The sequence below is a fragment of the Camellia sinensis genome, chromosome 4 (assembly GCF_055761805.1).
Source record: "Camellia sinensis isolate YWXY chromosome 4, ASM5576180v1, whole genome shotgun sequence".
NCBI classification, from domain to species: Eukaryota; Viridiplantae; Streptophyta; class Magnoliopsida; order Ericales; family Theaceae; genus Camellia; species Camellia sinensis.
The window spans coordinates 187,435,909-187,455,384 of NC_138964.1; the positions used below are offsets into that span (position 1 = coordinate 187,435,909).

The window sequence follows — 19,476 nt, forward strand, 5'->3', positions numbered from 1 at the left end:
TTTCTTTTCATTAGTGGAAGTAAATTGTATTTTTTTTAATTGAAATAAAATAGTGCAATTTATTTCTTTATTTAAATTGTGCAATTGTGCTATTTATATCAATAATTGTGAAATAAATTGTGTAATTATTTAATGGATATAAATTGCACAATTTATTTCAATATTAATTGAAATATATTTTTTAGTGATATTTCATTTTTTCATTTTTAGTAATTCATTTTCTCATTTGACAAATCCTTTTATTTTTTTCAATTTATATCATTTTTTTTAGTGATAAAATTCATTACAAAACCCTAGCTGTACGCCGTTGGCCTCCTTCTTCTCTTCTACCCGTACGCCGCCAACCTCCTTTCTTTTCCTCCATTTCAGACCGGTGACCAGCTGGTGTTGCAAAACCCTAGCTGCCGGTCTGTAAAACCCTTCTTATCTTTCTCCTCTTCATTCCAATCGCAAAGCTCTCGTTTGCAAAACCTTAGCCGCCGGTCTGAAACAGCGTTGATGTGCGAGCTGTTGATGCAGGTGCGAAAGGCTGTGGAGAGAGAGAAAACAGTGTTGAGGAGCTCTTGCCTGAAAGAGAGCGAACAGTGTTGATTTCTGGTTTTAGATCACGATAGAAAGAGGGAGAGAAAGGGAGAGAGAAAGAGAGGGAGAGCTCTTGCCGAAAATCGTGTGTGTGTGAGAGAGAGAGAGAGTTAAGAACAGTATTAAGGAGCCAGAAATTGCCCTCGCCGGAAATCGCCCTTGCCGGAAATCACCTCTATCTCTCTCTCACAAGTGAACAGTGCTGAGAACACAAGGCTTATATAGTGGGTTTTTGGTAATAGTTGAAATATCTGAGGGGCATTTAAGTCATTACACGCCTCAAGGATGGGCTACGCGCATAATCAGTTTTCAAAAGCACCTCTCAGGCAACTTAACAAATTGTGGGTGAAATGACTTAAGTTAAGCTATAATCCATCCCTCATAATTTTTACCAAACACTCCAATATGACTTATTTTAAGCTATAATTGATTTAAGCTGCAAATTAGTTTTACCAAACACCCACAAAGAATGGAGAAGTTTTTAACCCTATATTACTCAAATTTAAATTTGATACAAGTTTAAAAATTTGAAGATACACTAGGAAAAAACATATTGGGTATAACTGTGACATTATCTTATGTGATGTCATTAAATACCAAGTCTTACTTTTTACTAACTCAACAATATTATATTCTTTCCGTAAAATGAGATTGGTTATAAAATGATCGATTCCGCTACGTAGCTCGAAAATAAGCTGGCTCGAATGGCTCGAGGTACCAAAATGACGTCGTTTTGGTATCTTTTTTTTTTTTTTCTTTTTCTTTTTCTCTCCTCTTCTCTCTCTTCTTCCTTTCTTCCTGTTAGACCGAAACCAAATTCTGAAAATCGTTCTGAAAATCCTTCCTTCCTTCCTTCTCTTCTTCCTTCCTCATCTTCAATCTCACCATCTTCTAACCCAGAAACTAAAATTACTATTAAAGAAATTATCTATCTAATCCATGAGAACCCAGAGAAAAACTTGAAACAGAGACACTCAACTATTCCACATTTATCAACTATACAACAAGAAGCTCTATTCCACATTTATCAACATTTATCAACTAACCCAAAAGCTTAAAAACTATACAAGAAGCTCTAACATAGACACCCAACTAACCCAGACGCTCTATTCCACATCTAGTGTCTATCAAATATGGAATAGACACTCAAGAAGCAACCTCAAAATTCATGGAATTGGGAGTAGATCACCCATCACAATGGTCATCAGAATTAAACCCACTTGGGGTCGTATGTGGAAATGGTCATTAGAGTCACAAATAAACAAAAATCAAAACCCAAAATTAAAATCAAATCCAAAATCAAAACCGAACCCACAGCCACAGTCGAAAACCGTCAACCGGTCAACAGTCTAGAAAGAGGAAGAAGAAAGAGAGGTGAGAGTGATGGGAGGTGAAATCGGCCAGAGAGAGAGAGAGAAAGAGAGGATCAGGGAGAGGGATGAGAATTTGTGTATACACAAACCTATACATATGTGTGTATAAGATACAAACCTTTCCAGCACCACCATCACTGCTCAGAAAGAAGAAGACCAAAGCAGAGAACAGATAGAGAAGAAAGAAAAAGATGGAGAGAGAGAAAGAGTCGGGCCATTCGAGCCTTAAAATGTCGAGATACGAGGCATTCCTCTAAAATGATAATACCACTACAAATTATTGTCGTTACATTAAATATTTATTTTTAATAGCAAATACATGATCATTTTATTTTAAAAATAAAGTGATTATAAATTATTTTACTATTAGAATAACAAATCATGTGTTTTATAGGTGAGACGTATTGAATAATTATTTTTATTTTCAATTTGAACTCTTCACACTGATTTAGGTATTTTGATATTTTGAAAAATATCTTATATTCTTATCTCTAGCATAGTAAGTCGGAAAAATTTTGTTTGGGAGGAAAAATTCACTTTTCTATAAATTCGTCTCCAGAATAGAAATAAATTTTTTAAGTGAAACTCTTAACAAATATTGCAAATATATTTTGGAAACTCTAAAACATATAATTTGTTTTTTAAGAAACTCACTACAAACCTGTTTTTACTATTTTTTTTCTTCCTTGTTTATGATTTTTCAACAATTATTTATTAGTCTAATGAACTTGTAAAATATTATGTGGAAGTAGTATTTTAATTAATCATGAAACTATTCTACTATTTGACAGTAATTTTTTATTTGGAGAAATGTGAATGTTCACATTTAAAACATTTTAGATGTTACAATATATTTATAAAATATATAATACATAAAGCTATATACGAAGTATACTTGGATGACATAAATAAAAGAAATGAAAATTTTATTATGTGGCTTCTTTTGGCAAATGGCTTATAAGTTAGCTTATTGATTTTTAGTTTATTTAGATCACATCATCTCTCTATTTGTTGACATCTTTTCGTAATAAGTAAAAAAATAAACTTGTTTAGCACTTTTTAAAGTAGGCTAAAATTTATATGTTAATGTTATTTAAATGTTTGATTTTTTTTAAAATTTTTTTTTTTATGTAAAAGTACTATAAACTAAACATTATGAACTCATTTACTTTCTTTTTTTTTGTGAAAATTGCTAGCTAGTCCTATTTGATGGACTGAAATACTTATAGTCTAATATATTTTTTGAATGCAGCAATAACCCTCAAAATATTTTACCTTAATTATATAATTAGTTCATTCTCTTTTCTCTCCAACATTTCTTCAAAAGCCTTATACCACCATTGTTCACCAACTACCTTTAATGTTGTCGATTTATACTCCGCAATTGTCAATTCTCGACCACCGTTCACCAATCATCTATATTGTCACCAATTTACATTGCATTGTTACCGTTCCACACTTTATTATTAGAGATGGAAATTTGAAACCGATCCGACGGGGATTCCTAGCCCCGACCCCGATTTGAGCGGTTTTTTTCCTGAAAAATGCCCCCAACGGGGAGAAGATGGTATTTGAAAATCAATCCCTGATCTGTTTTGGGCCGGGGACGGTGATCGGTGTTCAAGCCCTGGCTCAGCCCTGTCCCTGGCCCCATCCCCGAATTTTCCCAAAGTAAAATTACTTTTATACCCCTTATATATATATATACACACAATAAACCAAACCCTACCTCATACACAATACAAATCGTGGTCTCTCATCTCTCTCTTCTTTCCTCGCCATCCTCTATTCCGCCCCTCTCTCTCCACCCATCTCCGATTTCCACTATCGCCGATTGAAGCACCACCTCTCCCTCTCTCTCTCTCTCTCTCTCTCTCTCTCTACCCTATATTTGAGCAACGATGAAACAAATTTGTTGCTGCTGCGATGATCGCACCACCGTCATCTTCTGGTCTGGCATTCGTGTTTGTTTTCAATCTCACCACCGTCATCTTCTGGTTTGGCATTCGTGTTTGTTTTCAATCTCATCTCTGAACTCTTAGCCATGGTTTCTTCGTGGGTAGCGAAAGCGGCTTCTCAAGTCGCAATTATTGCTCGGCCCTCCTCTCCAACGTAATATACATACATATATATACACAATGGTTATTGTTGATGCTGATGTTGAGGATGATTGTTGATGAAACAGAATTTTTATTGTTGAAACATAATTTTTTTATTCTGGATTTAAATTTTCTACAGATCTATGATGATGATGATGAGAAATACTAAAAATAGATTCAATTTTCTACAGATCTTGTAGTTGTTGTTGATGTTGATGATGACGAGATGAAATTGATTTTTTTTTTGGTCGGGGAATTTACGGGGTCGGGAAAACCCGATCCCCGTTAGAGGGCGGGGGTGGAGGTGGGGGCAGAGAAGGTGATAGGGTCCTCGTCGGGGATCGGGGCTGGGGACGGAGAGATTTTCACTATTGGGATCGGGGACTAGGAGTGTGATCCTCGACCCGACCCGACCCGACCCGACCCGACCCGACCCCATTGCCATTCCTATTTATTGTCATCAATCTACCGCTACCACTTACCAACCACCTCTACCATCATTGATTTATACTCCACTATTGCCAATCTACTGCCACATTTCACTAACCAGCTCAATCGTTGCCGATCTACATAACTATCACATCACCAATTAATTTGTCTTACTTGTTGTCCACCATTTTTTGGTGACTTCATATGTTCTAAATGTATACCGATCTAATTGTTTTAATGGTGAATCAATTTCAAACAAATCCAAACAACATGATTCTTTGGATCTCACCCTTCTTCTTTTTTTTTTTTTTTTTCTTTTTTCTCGCAAGCTAGATCTACTGCAAATCAATATTTGATTTATATTTAATAATAAATTTATTAGTTTCTCTCATTTGTTATATGTGTGGAGGGACGGATTATTAGTGAGGGAGTGAGTCAGATTTTCAGTCGGTAATTTTTTAACAAATAGTGACTAAAGTGGAGCCTAGCCTAAGTCTGTTTTCCGCGGCTGAAGCAAACGGCGCACCACGTGGAACCAAAATTCATAAATAGGACGGCTAGTTTGCTTTGTTTGGCTGGTGTCGGCTTGTGGGTCCAACCCAGCCATTAATTGATGCATTTCATTAAGGAAACATCATTTTGCCTTTTAAATTATTATTTAAAAATTAATTAATTTTTTATTTTTTTAATTATATTAATTTTACAAATAAATTATATAATTTTGTATCAATTTTCTTTGAAAAAATTAGTCTACGGTCCCTCTTTCATTTTTAGCAATGGAAGATCCATAATATTATTTTATGATATTTAAGATCCCTCAACCGCACACCTATATATTAGAGAGAAATTTGACTCTCTCAAATCAAATTTCATTTCTCTCCCTCTCTTTTTAAATCCAAACTTCGCTTTACTCCTTTCCATAGCCGTCGCCTCCGTCTCTATCGTCGTGATTGACCTCCTAGACGTAATCTTCTCAAACATAATCGCCGCTGTCTCTGACACCTGCAGCCGCAACTCCGCTGCCCTCATCTGCCGAAAATGGCTCCTTCTCAAACGCGCCACCCGCACCCACCTCACCCTGCACGGCAACGTCCGTGACCTCTTCATCGTCTCTATCTTGTTTTTGATCCATCTTTCCCCTTGACCTCTCTCTTTTCTCTTCTTAGGGCCACTCTCTCTTTTCCTCCGCCCCCAACTCCTTTCTTCTCGCCCAACTCCTCCGCTAGGGAGATTGGCGTCTTGGTGATTCAAATGTTAGAGTCAAGTGAGGACTTCGTTGAAGACTCTGAGTCTTTGTTTGTCCTGTTGATTTTGCTTCAGCAACAACGACGATGAATCCGCAGCTCTACTACCGTAACTCTTGTTGTCTTCCATAATCATTAAAATCAAAGAAAATCAAATCAAATTGAAATCAGAAGAAATTGGAGTTTGGATTTATACTTTTCTGCAATATTGGTGAGAATTTCACTATCTATTGTTTATTATGTGAATTGTTGAATTGTTTTGATAAGTATAAATTGTTGAAGTAGAATTGTTGGATAAGCTAAGACAAATACTTTTTTCACAGAGAAATTTGTAAAGAAAGCCAGAGAAATTCTCTGTGAATAAAGTCAGAGAAATTTCAATTTTCTTTGAACAAAGCCAGAGAACAAAGCCAGAGAAATTTTAGCCGTGTTTGGAAAGGAGTTGTAATCATGATTCCACACTCATATTTGAGTATGGTATTTGGTTACAACTTTCAAAAATTAATTCCACACTACTTTTGAAAACTTGTTTCAAGTGGGATTTGAATTTTGAAATTTGGCTTGCCCGATCATCCTTTTGGACGTCCGGCCGGTTGACGGGCAGGTTGAGCAGAACAGTGCAAATTATTATTATTATTATTTTTTGAGCAATTGGAACATGTTATTTTTTATATATTAAATAAAAAATATTTTCTAATTTTTTTTAATTTTTTTTATAAGTTTTGAATAGAATTTTGGATTGTGTGTTTGGTAATGAGTTATAAATTTTTTAATCAAATATCATATGTCACATCAATTATTCCAAACTCAATTCAAAACTTTTTTCAAAACTCATAACCAAACAAATTTTTCATACTCAAATCATAATTTCAAAACTCACAAACTCAAAATATAACTCTATTATCAAATCATAATTCTAAAACTCTACCAAACGTAATCTTCAATTTTCTCTGGTTTGAATTCGGAGAAATTTCAATTTTCTCTGGTTTGAACTCAGAGTAATTCTCTGCACATAATGAGGCGATTTTCTCTGGTTTGGAGAGAATATTTCTAGTTTGGAGAGAATTTCTCTGGGAAGCCAATTTGGATCGAATTTTTCTGCATCGATTTGAGGGACCTTAGACATTATGAAAATATTGAATATTCTTTATGTTATAAAATCTTAATACTAGGAATCCTAAAAAATCTCATTTTTTTTTTTTATTGTCAATTACCATCTTTAATCAAACAGAAGTTACTGATATAAAACTTAAATTTCATTTAAAATTTTATTTTATCCTCTAAAACTATCCCAAAATTTTAATTAAATCCTTAAATAAAATAAAATATAGTAGTCTAATTGATATTTTAAATATAGTTTAGGGGTAAAATAATAATTCAAACGAAATAATAAGACTTTTATAACACCATGATTTGTAATTAACTAAAATTTACATATCTAAGGGAGAGCAAAAGAAAAAAAAAAATAATAACAATAATTGACAATTAAAAAACATATTACTTATTTTGCAAATTTAATCATCACAATTAAGGAACAAATTAAAATGTTTCTTCAACTGTGGCTGCGGCGAACCGAGCCCACGTCTTTGCGGCCACAACACGGAGTTCTTACCACTAAAGTGCAGCCACATTGCTACCTGGGCTTACAAATTTTTGTTTATCAATCTATATACTTTGTTTTTGTTAATTTTGCTAGGCTGCAAATGAACAAATTGAACATACACACCCAACATTTGATCCGATTAATAACATTCCAACCAACATCACTTGACGACACCTTTAGGGTTCGAACTAATGGAGCACCGACAAACACTTTTATTTAACTTAATTTTCCTATTAACATTAATATAACGTAACTTGAAATTTCCTAAAACTTCTTGATTTTTACCATATCAACTTTTTAAATAAACCACTTTTGGTACCCCTAGCCTGTCTTTGAACCTTAAATTTGAAAAAAATGTTGAGGATAAAGAAAAGAAAAAGAAATGTGAACGTAAATATTAGATAAATTTCATTCACATTCCCTTTCCTTATATTTTCTCAAGAACCAAACACAATCTCAGGCTACACCCCATAAGAAATGGGCTCAGGTTCGAGTCTCCTGTTGCGTGAAAACAATATCAGGGCAATGGAAGTTGATTGATTGATAGCATTTCATGTATACTGATGAGAGCCGCCGAGTTTTATTTAAGTTATAAATATACGAGTGTGGAAGAATTTGAATTGGAGCAAAAACTTTGGGCTGATTATTTTGTAAATTATACATCAAGTAATAAGAATGCATTTGAGTGGCTTTGGAGAACAAAACATCTACAACCCACCAGCTCCAAGAGCATCCATCGGCGTCAGGCATTTCTGTCTTTACCAGCTAAACTGCAATTCAATCCGTTACACAAAAGAAAAGAGAATCAGAGACAAGCAAGTACTAATAATGAACCAAAAAACAGAGCGAAAAATCTTATATGGTCATAGAAGCTTACCAACTTCTTCTTCTTCTTCTTCTCGATGTAAGCTAGGAGCTCTTCTTGTCGAACCAGGGCATCCTCCAGAGACTACATAAACGATACCCGTCAGTAAAAGTATAAAAAAACTCTGTTCACTAACGTCTGTGCAAGGATAAGCATAAATAATTGGGCAGAATCTTCTTTATCCCCTTGTAGTTTGACCACAAAGCATTTTAACCCCTTGTCATTTAAAATTATACAATTCAGACTCACATGGTTTGGGACTAAAGTGCACAGTTAGCACTCTTAACGGAAAATTTAAAATGGTAACATTGTCTTCCTCCCTCTCCAATGTGTCGCCATATTCAACCCACCACACCACCAGAATCAATCACCCATATATACATATATACCTATTCGTAATAGATTTTTGCACACATATATGTGTATCTGTCACTTTCATCCACTGTATAAGAATCAAGCAAATCTAAAAGAAATTGGTGTTTTCAATGATTTGAAACCAAAAAATCTAAAATAGTTGCGAGTCTTCTTTTCTGTGCACAGATAAGTAGAGAGAAAACCAGAATGGTTGATGATCTTAGTGCCAATCAGAAGAGGCAACAACTAGGGTTGGAGAGGTCAGAGGAGGCGGCAGGGTGGAGGGGGAGAACAGTGAGGGTGGCAGGAAGTGGCCAGGAGTGGTGGCAGTGGAGGGAGTTGGGGATTTGAAATGGGAAAGATGAAGAAAAGCGAAAAATTGTCATTTTTCCTTGGGAATTTGACTTTGACTTGAACTATATTTTTTTCCATGCCAACTCTTAAAATAGGGTGGTTTGACACTATTTCAGTAAATTTTTATGGTGTTAGAAATGGTATCGAGGTAAAATGCAAAATGAGTAAAACCAAATAACAATATATGTACTGTGTTTACTGTTGCATAGTTTTTGTCCATGGGAATCAAACAAACCGAATTAAGTAGAACCCATGAGCTCCTAGTGAGACACACGGGCGAACCCCAACGGTTGAAATTAAGGACGTCATTACATCCATTTCAGCACCTCTTTTAAAGCCTAAGCAAAAAAGTTACAACTATATTAGGAGGTATTTCTGCAGAGCGCAGATAAAAGTAAGCAGTGTAAAGATTAGTCACCAGGGGAATCATATGTGGGCTGTTCTCAGTGCTCTCTTTCAATCATAAAATAAAGAAATAAATTAATGAAAACTAGGGGGTACCTTCTTGGTTGCCATAAGCTCCTGCTCCAAGGTGTCGACCTTGCTTATGGCAGCATTCAGCATTTCCTCTTTCTCAGCAGGGATGGCTGCAGGTGTCATGCTAAGAACTGTCACTTTCTCTTCCAATTCAGACATGCGTCTCATGACAGACAAGAACTCTGCACTGGAGATGGCAGGTGCTGGTAACTTTCGTGGATGTTCTTGGCCTTTCATCATTGTGTTGTCATCATAGCGCAAGGAGTTGGAAAGGAGAGAGGCATCAGTGAGCTTCTTCGGCATGTTCCGTGTCACTCTGATCATCGTGACAACGCCCATGACAACGGCCATGACACCTGTGAAGATCTGGTTGCTGAACCCGTCGGGATTCTTGGAAGCATCACGCATGGTGTAACAATCTGCCCCTGTTATGTAAAGAAAAGTCAATATCAATTATTTGATTTAGAAAGTCTTCTACTCCCTCCGTCCCAAAATATTAGTCCCTTATTCCATTTTTTATTATTCCAAAATATTAGTCCCTTTTAAAAAATCAAGGACTAAAATAATATAAATTTCCTATTTTACCCTTCTTTTAAATTCATTAACACAAAAAGTACAATTATACGATTGATAACCAAACCAAATCAAACCAAACCAAACCAAGCCTTAAGTCCCATCAAATGGAGTCGGCTACATGAATCCTTCTTCTCCACGCGGCCCTATTAAAGGCCATTTCATTAGTTAAATTAAGTAGATTCATATCTCTATTTACAACGCTAGCCAATGTTAACCTAAACCTATCCCGTCCCCTAAACACTTCCATCTACCGTTAAAGAATCGCATCTCTTCACTACTGCCTCTGTTGGTTTTCGTTGAATATGACTAAATCATCTCAATCGATTCTCTCTCAACTTATCTTTTATCGGTGCTATTTCTACCCATTCCCGAATACACTCATTCCTAATTCTGTTTTGTCTAGTTTTACCACACATTCACCTTAGCATCCTCATCTCAACCATGCTCATCTTATCTACATGTTGCTTCTTGGTTGCCTAACACTCCATCCCATACAACATTGCTGGTCTAATAGCCGTTCTATATAACTTACTTTTAGTATAATGGGTATTCGTTTATCGCACAACACCCCAGACGCACTTCTCTACTTACACCATCCCGCCTTAATTCTATGGGCCACATCTGCATCAATCTCCCCCACTGTTGTGATAATCGACCCTAAATAACGAAAATATTCACTCTTAGGCAGTTCTTGGTTCTCAATGTCCACTTCTACTTTGCTTTCATTGTTATTGTTATTGTTACTAAATTTACACTCCATGTACTCTGTCTTAGTTCTGCTTATCCGAAATCCTTTAGATTCAAGAGCTTTTCTTCAAATTTCCAACTTTGTGTTAACTCCTTCTCTAATCTCATCTACTAGCACAATATCGTCTGCAAAAAGTATACACCATGGCACGTCATCCTGAATATTTTTCGTCAACTCATTCATAACTAAAGAAAAAATATAAAGATTTAAGGTAAATCCTTGGTGCAACCTTACAGTGATAGGAAATTCATTTGTCTCTCTAGCTGGTGATCTAATAGTGGTCACCGCCCCTTCATACATCTCCCTAATCACATCAATGTAACCTTTTGTCACTCCTTTCTTCTCTAACACCCACCATATTATATCCCGGGATACTCTATCATATGCTTTCTCAAGGTCGATAAACACCATATGACTGTCTCTTTTATTTGCTTTATACTTTTCTATTACTCTCCTCAAAAGATAGATCGCTTCCATTGTTGCCTTACTAAGCATAAACTCAAATTAATTCTCTAGCACCTCTGTTATATCTCGCAATCGGCGTTCTATCACCCTCACCCACACTTTCATTATATGACACATTAGCTTGATTCCTTTATAGTTGTTGCAATTCTGGACATCACATTTATTCTTATAGATTGGCACTAAAATACTCTTCTTCCACTCATCTGACATGTTCCTGGTCAACAAAATTTTGCTAAATAACCTAGTCAACCAAGCAACTCCTTTTTTAACCAAACACTTCTAAGCTTCAATAGGAATATCATCGGGTCCTAAAACTTTATTTGATTTCATCTTCTTAAGTGCAATCTCCACTTCAAATTTCCTAATCCTGCGATAGAACCTATAGTTTTCGTTTATCGTATTACTGGCTATTTCTTCCCTTATTGCCGTACCTACATGTTCCTCATTTAATAGTTTCTCAAAATAATTTTTCCATCTTTCCTTAATCTCTTCATTATTCACCAATACCTTAGACCCTTCACTCTTGATGCACTTAACTTTATTAAAATCTATTGTTTTCCTCTCCCGTATCTTAGTAAGTTTGTATACTCTCTTCTCTCCCTCCTTACTATCTAGTCTAGTGTATAGGTCATCATAAGCTTTCAACATAGCCTCTCTCACTACTTTCTTAACCTCCTTATTAGCCAATCTATAGCTCTTAAGATTTTCCTCAATTCTATCATTTTGCTACTTTTTAAAGCATTCTTTTTTTGCTTTAACTACCGCTTGAACTTCTTCCCTCCACCACCAAGTTTCCCTAGAGCTGGGTCCCATTCCTTTCTACTCTCCAAGCACTTCCCTTGAGATTCTCCTCATACAATTGGCCATCGAGTTCCACATAATGTTAGCATCATCTTCCAAGTCTCAAATACCTTCCTTATCCATTCGATTCTTAAATATTTCTAGTTTATCCCTTTTTAGGACCCACCATCTCGTCCTACAACGCCCACTATCCTTCCTAACTTGGTATTGTCCTCTAAAATATAAATCTAGTACCAAAATCCTATGTTGAGAGGCCAGGCTCTCTCCAGGAATCACTTTACAATCATTGCATTTTAAGCGGTCTACTTTTCTCACTAAGAAGTAATTATTTGGCTCTTAACTAATCCACTTTTAAAGGTTATCAAACGTTCCTCCCTCTTCTTATACATAGTATTGGTGATAGTATTGGCCACCACCAGGTCAAAAGCCAACGCAAAATTTAAGATACTCTCTTCAGCCTCATTTCTGTCACCAGAATCGTATCCATCATGTACCCTTTTATAGCCTAGTTTATCTATGCCTACATGGCCATTGAAATCTCCACTCATAACCAGGTTCTTTCCTACGAATATCTCCTGTAAGATCTTATCCATTTGCTCCCAAAAATCCCTCTTAGTCTGATCATCTAATCCTACTTAAGGGGCGTATGCGTTAATAACGTTCACTATATTCCCTCCAATAACTAGTTTAACTAATATAATCTTATCTCCTTTCCTAGTGACCACCACTATACTCTTCACAAGACCCTTGGCAATTATAATTCCTATCACATTCCTGCGTCTATCCTTACCACTATAATACAGTTTAAAACCGGTATTCTCAATTTCCCTAACTTTCTCACCCATCCACTTAGTTTCTTGTACGCAAGCTATATTAACTCTCCTCCTAATCATAACATCTGCCAATTCTATCATCTTACCAGTTAAGGTTCCTATGTTCCAAGTGGTTACCCTAAACCTATAGTCTTAGACTAGCTTCTTTACCCGCGCTCGCCCAAAAAAACGTGAGAATCTTTGCCCATTTTTCACTGCACCTAGGCATCGATGCGGCGCCCCTTGCTTACTTTTCAAAAGACCTGGAGGCAGGCGCAACACGTCACTTGAGGGGAACAACCTAGCATTTAAACGATTCAAAGTAGGATTCATTGTCATAAGGGATCCGAGCGGCTTTTTTACATGTTGGCTGTCGGCTACTATCAAAGTGTAATTTTGAAAAATTAATATTTTTAAAGTACAATAATTGTACTATCAAAAAAAGTTAGATTTCCCAAAAGGGACTATTGTTTTGGGAAGGAGGGAGTATTTGATTTATAGTACACACGGTCCAAACATTTAAGGCAACAAGCAGGTCAAATCTCTTCCTCAACAGCACACATGTACGAGGTTGTAATGTTGTATATGCTTGAGTGTCCATGTGATGACATCATTTCTTAATCAGGACTAAAAATATGTCATGCCATTTCCACTGATGCTTAATTTTTCATTTCCTGGCTAATGTGTTTGACATGTTTAGTTTATCCATCATTCCATTCAACCTTGTTGCATGAGTATTGCCTAAGTAGATGTAAAACGGGGTCCACAACTTTATAAATAACTATTCTAGATAGAGAACCATGCATATAAGCAACTACATTTTAAAAAGAAAAAACAAAAAACAAAAATTCAAAAACCATTACACTGTCCAATCTAGCACATTTGAGTCCATTTATCGACTTTTGACTTGCAAATGAAAATTACACAAGGAAAAATTAGCTAGACCTAATGGTTATTTCCATAAATTTATGCAGTTACTTTATCTGAAATTTTTAAAATCGCACTAGGGAAGTTTAAAAGTGAAAAAATGCATATGCATGTAATTGAATAAGCACCAACATACCTTTTGCGAGGGCAAATCTCTCATGTTCGACCACTTTTTGCCAATTCATTGTCTTATCAACCATTGGCGCAAAGCCTTGATAATCAAATGGCTTCTGGTTAATTTTGGTCGAATAAACCTGCCATTTTTTCCCCAAATGACATGTGGAGAAAGGATGTGTTATAATATAAGTTATGATGATCAATTAGCAAAAAGAAGAATCTAAAATGACAAAGATTATCCATAGCAAATACAAAGAAACTTGAGCTTTGTACTGCAGCTTGACCACTTAATGAATTTGCAATCCATATATGGTGTGAATGCTTATGTGAGTCTGTGGCACATAAAACACAATGACAAAAGAGAATTGATCTCAATCCATATGTTCCACAACATTAAAGCACCAATAAAAACAATAATGTTCACTAGTAAGGGACATGCTTAGCTGAATGACATATTCTGAACACATGAAACTGTAACTATCTTTTAATTCGTGAACAGATGCTGAAATTTTTACCTATAATTTTTTTTACAGGAATTGGTTATCCATCAATCAATTTTGACTCACCATGGTCTCAGTAATGAATTTATCACTTTTGAAATTGGTTTAAGTCATCTAGGTATATTGCAGCAGAAAGCTTCCAACTTGTACGTTGTGACCTTTTCGTTGCTAACTAGATCATACATAAATTGTTTCTAGTTTTGTTGCTGAATAGCACAAGAAATTCAAATGCTTACATCTTTACGAACAGGAGCAACTGGACGGTTTGAAGAGAGAGAAGGCACCCCATCTGCAACTGGAGCTCCCTCCACATTGGAAGAGTCACATCCCTGATTTAATTACATAGAAACACTGGGGTAAGTACTACACTAATGATACGAAACACTCTTACCACCAAGAAAACAGTAACAAGCATACTAAAGAAGAAAGGGGGAACAAAGCAATAAAAATTCAACCAACGGAAGGACATATAAAAAACTACAACACATATTTCTTCAAAGACTTTTCAGTACCTTTATGCATACCATCTCATCCTCAGAAATTGTCTTTTCACTAGTACCTTGACAATTGGATCTCTTTGTGCACTTAGCTTCACCATTGTGCACCCTCTGTAAGACAAATGATGAACTAAATGACTTTACTCACCATAAGACTGCTAGACGAAATGAGCTACATACAAACTCAGAGCACCTTCATTATTTCAGCATCCTTCCATGGTCCCTTATCAGAACGCATACATCCTCCTTGATCAGCACAAGTACAGGTACCTCCCATAAATTCTGGCAATTCGCTGCAAAGCCAAGGAAAAAGGCGAATGGATAGGCTCCATATACAACTTAACAGAGAATTTCACAAATACATAGAATTGTAGTGTAAGATATGAAACCAAGACGAGAGAGAGAGAGAGAGAGAGAGAGAGAGAGAGAGGAGGTCAATTTTAAATCAACCTTCAAGGAAATTACCTAGCCTCAATTATTTCAAGCAACTTGCTCTGGTACTTGTTACCAAGAACCTAGTGAATAACACCACTCACATATTAATTTTAAGTCCTTAATAAAAAAAAATAGCAGTCTAACTGTGCAAGCCAAATACTTACATGGATCTTCTCTGTGGTCTTAGGGTCAAGGAAAGTCTTAACAGTGTTCCACAACAATCTGAATCCAGAACCCGCATTGATGATGAACATGCGATTCAGAGTCTACAGTGTAAACAACAATTTGGAGGTACGTAAAAAATACGTTTAAACTCTACTACCGAGAACAAATCATGAAGCTAGCATTTACTTAACACATAAGGACAAAGATATAATTACCTCGGGATAATTGTCACCATCAATCTTTTGAAAGCGCTGTATAAGCTCCCTTGCAGATTTGTTAAAGTTTTTAAGTCCCTGTAGCAACAATTGAAGTAATCGTAATAAAACATTATTGTCAATTATCTTTCCCAGATGAATTTATATATTTTCAAAAAAACTCTGTAGTAGCTTTACAATGTCTGCAGTATGTAACTCATAAGAATGTATGATCTTTAAGAAACAATTTTTCGTTAATATTCTCAATTACCACTCCTTGCACATCCAGGATGGTTGTACTTTGATCAATGTGCTTCTTTCCTGCAATTGAGCAAGCTGCGAACTTGACATTAAAGGTCCTCTCAAACTCCTGCACATGGTATTTTACATAGCGGTCCATGGTTGTTGCTTGCAACAGCTTGGTAGCATCAACTTTGCCCAGCCTCTCAATGTAGACGGGTCGACCATCCTTGTCAACTCCGTGATGTCCTTGGGGATAATGTTCCATGACTTCATTGATTTCCTTGAAATCAAAATCCTTTGCAGGAAATAGAACAGAGAAAAATAAAATTCAATAGAGTCATCCTGCTGGCAAATTCTAAAATAGAATTTTAAATCATCATCCACCAATATCTCCAATGAATACCTCTGTGATTGTGTCAGCACCAAATTCCTTCCTCCACTGAAGCATATCGGCCCACATTTGCTTTGCTTTCTCAATATCAAATTTCCTGGCCTTCAAGAATCTGTGTACTCAAAAATAAGTTAACAAGGGAGGTAATTAGATGCCATATATGAAAAAATTTGCTTGCAGTTTGATTAAAATACTCCATCACAAAACCAGCTGCATGCAAACCATCCTACAACAACATGCTACTGACTTACTGCCAAAGGAGAAACTGAGGTATTCAAAATCAATATGTCCAAACATAGTTTCATGAGTGACAAACCTAACAGAAAGCTAGAGTAGCCATTAGTTTTGACAACTTGTTGAGTCTGATAACAACCGGTATAGATTAATAGGAAGTTTCTTAGTCGACAAAAGTGTGTGTTTATTTTTTTAAGTGACAAAAGTGTATACACACATTTAAGTATCTACCTATTAGATGAATACTCTAGGTTCTCCATTTTCTCTCAAGCAGTGTTGCCAAAAAGAGCCTCATTACATATTTGCAGTAAAAATACGCTAAGTATTAAATTTAAAAACCATACATTCACAATGAAAATAGGAATAAGAAACGAAAGCGACCTGAGCATCATATGATAATCATCGTGCCTTGAGGGTAGTAATTCCTCCAATACAAGTGCTTGACGGAACGCATCCACAGCCTGTATCTCCTCGGCATCATGCACATCCTCGATTTCAACAGACATGACTCTGCTACTACTTCTTCTGCCCTTTCTCGTCAAGGAATCTCTGAACTTCATGGAGGCACTTATAGCTGCTTTCTTCAAAGAACCAATTCTAGTCTTCCTCTCGTCCTCAGAGTTCTCAATTTCAAGAGCTGTTAGAAAAAGATTGAAAGAACTAGGCCTCAAACACAACACAAGCTATCAAACAAAAACCTTTAAAAAATAAAATAATATAAAATCCCCAAAATTGCCATTGCTACTTGTATTTGGTGGCCTATGCATGTAATAAGACAATGAAAACCAAGGAGCTTCATCAAACTAGATGACTAATTCAACATTAACAAGAATAACCGGCAAGCACAAAAAATTATCCCACGTGCTTTGGCAACATATTTCTTTTCCAGACTGATGAACACAGAGTGGTTGACAAATAATAAGCAATGACTAGAATTCTGTTCCAGCAGAAATATTGCTATAGTAGTACAGGGAATTAAAACTTTACAGACCTTACCTTTGTGATTCATTCTTCATATACAAGGTACTTCATATGACATAATCTCAAGATGTCCAATAAAAAATCTCCATATATATCTGTATTAATATAAAGCCAACACAGACTTGTTGTAAATGTCACATATTTTGCTTTTCCAAAAATGGCCACAGTAGTTTTAAAATTGTAATGACGGAATGGAAATCGGGAATTGAATTCATTATAGGATCCATTCTATCTTTATTTCGTTAATGACCTTTTCAGGGCCTTGGCCTGTCACATGAGTCTGAATTTCATATTTCCCCATGTGAAAAAATTGATTCAGATCCTTAAAAACTCAACTATTCATCTACTTTATTCCTCAACTACATATATTTGCGCATGCATTGCGTGTGCACCCGAAGCTAGTACATGTATGTATATGTATTTATAAGCTTAAAAACTCAAGCAAATAGGAAGACTGCAAGATGAAATTTCAAATATGTACCTGATTTGGCAACTAGAGGTCCAGACATGATGTCGATTAGGTGATAGTTATTTACAAGCAAAATGAATCAGAAAACAGATCAGAAGAGCAGAAAAATCGAGCACTGATATCACGATGCCAGCCGGCTCAGTTCCAAAGCAGCTATTAAATGCCTGCACATCCCACCATTATTAGAAGAAAGTGAGTGCCAAAAATACATAGTCTTCAATAATCTCACCATCCAAACTAAACACTCCAACCTCTACATAACAAGACCTCAGTCCAAAATTGCAACCAGAAACCCTAACAACACATTCAATGAGGCCTTGTTTGGTCATACTAGAAAATGCAAACTGGGTCACTTCAGAATTTGATTTTTACAAATCAGATAATTAGATGTTTTTAGTTGTAAAAATATCACAACTCCAAAATCTATAAATCTGAAATAAAACACGTTTATTACTTCGAAACAAAAAAGGAAATCCCTTCAGTATATGCACCTTATTATGCATTTTTCAGGTTATGCAATTTTGTGCTTGTGGTTCAAAAATTAAGTTACATATTTTTGCGGTTGCAATAATGTTACACATTTTTTTTTTTCCCTAACATTTTTTAACCACAAAAACTGTAATATTAACGCAAAATGTATATCTTCATTTAAGCACAAATTGTAGTAATTCTAGCATAAAATTACATAATATTGGCACAAAAATGCATATAAGATAAATGCGTAAGAAGGTGCATATGATAGGGGTTCCCTGAAATTGCGACATTCAAATGATGTCCTCTTAAACGCATCTATGAATTCACAGTTTCTGAATTAGTTACTTGAAGATGAAAATGATTCGATTCAAGAAATGAATTCATGATATGAACAATTGGATTATAATCATATAATTACGATGAAATCTACGAATTGTGTGTGTGTGTGTGTGTGAGAGAGAGAGAGAGAGAGAGAGTACCTCTGGACAAAATGTTGGGAGGACAGGGAGAGAGAGAAATATAAATGAAGAAACAAGGGTGTGGAGATGGGGGAGAGCTGAGAAATCGGAGGAGACGACCGCGAAGAGAGAGAAACAGACGGAGTCTCTTCTCCTTCTCCTCCATTGCCATTTCTAGAGAAAGAGAGAGAGAGAGAGAGAGAGAGAGAGAGAGGAGTTGGGAGCCGAAATGCAAGCCCACTCCATTCAATTCAAATCCAAACAGATCCTTAACGTTCAACCGAATTTCCTTTCTCTCTCTCATCTCGCGGCAAAATGATCTAGTACGTAGCGGCGCTTTTTATTCGGGTACACTCGTTTCGTAGCGTGGAGTTCTTGGGCTACAAGTCCAAAACCTTACGGGCCTATTTTATTCTGGCAATGAGCTCTTGGGCGGGAAATCCAAACCCGTTCAAACTATTGCAATGAATGATTAAATTTCATTTTGGAGAAGCCACTGAAAAGTCCTACCAAGATGAAAAGTGTAATATAAGTTTTCTTGAATTTTTGGTACATTAAAAAGTCTTGTTTACTTTTAATTGTTACTGCAAAGTTTTATTTTTTATTTTT

The 19,476-nt window shown here is 35.9% G+C and overlaps 1 protein-coding gene across 4 annotated transcripts; it reads right to left on the reverse strand.

Annotated features, from left to right (window-relative positions):
- Positions 1-7,884: 7,884 nt before the first annotated feature.
- Positions 7,885-19,179, reverse strand: LOC114263308 (phosphatidylinositol/phosphatidylcholine transfer protein SFH12). 4 transcript variants are annotated; one of them, XM_082867149.1, is made up of 16 exons: positions 18,889-19,173; positions 17,948-18,099; positions 17,482-17,561; positions 16,867-17,122; positions 16,264-16,363; positions 15,889-16,155; positions 15,639-15,716; positions 15,423-15,524; positions 15,289-15,338; positions 15,017-15,116; positions 14,839-14,934; positions 14,563-14,655; positions 13,846-13,963; positions 9,405-9,805; positions 8,208-8,279; positions 7,885-8,100 (listed from the first exon to the last, which is right to left on the reverse strand). In XM_082867149.1, the coding sequence occupies exons 3-16, from the start codon at positions 17,492-17,494 to the stop codon at positions 8,089-8,091; spliced, it is 1,758 nt and encodes a 585-aa protein (XP_082723275.1). In that variant the 5' UTR covers positions 17,495-17,561; positions 17,948-18,099; positions 18,889-19,173; the 3' UTR covers positions 7,885-8,088. The 4 variants fall into 4 exon arrangements, with proteins under 4 accessions (XP_082723275.1, XP_082723274.1, XP_028059609.2 ...); XM_082867148.1 differs by having other exon boundaries at positions 7,885-8,112; XM_028203808.2 differs by lacking the exon at positions 17,482-17,561 and having other exon boundaries at positions 18,889-19,179.
- Between the last annotated feature and the right edge of the window lie 297 nt (positions 19,180-19,476).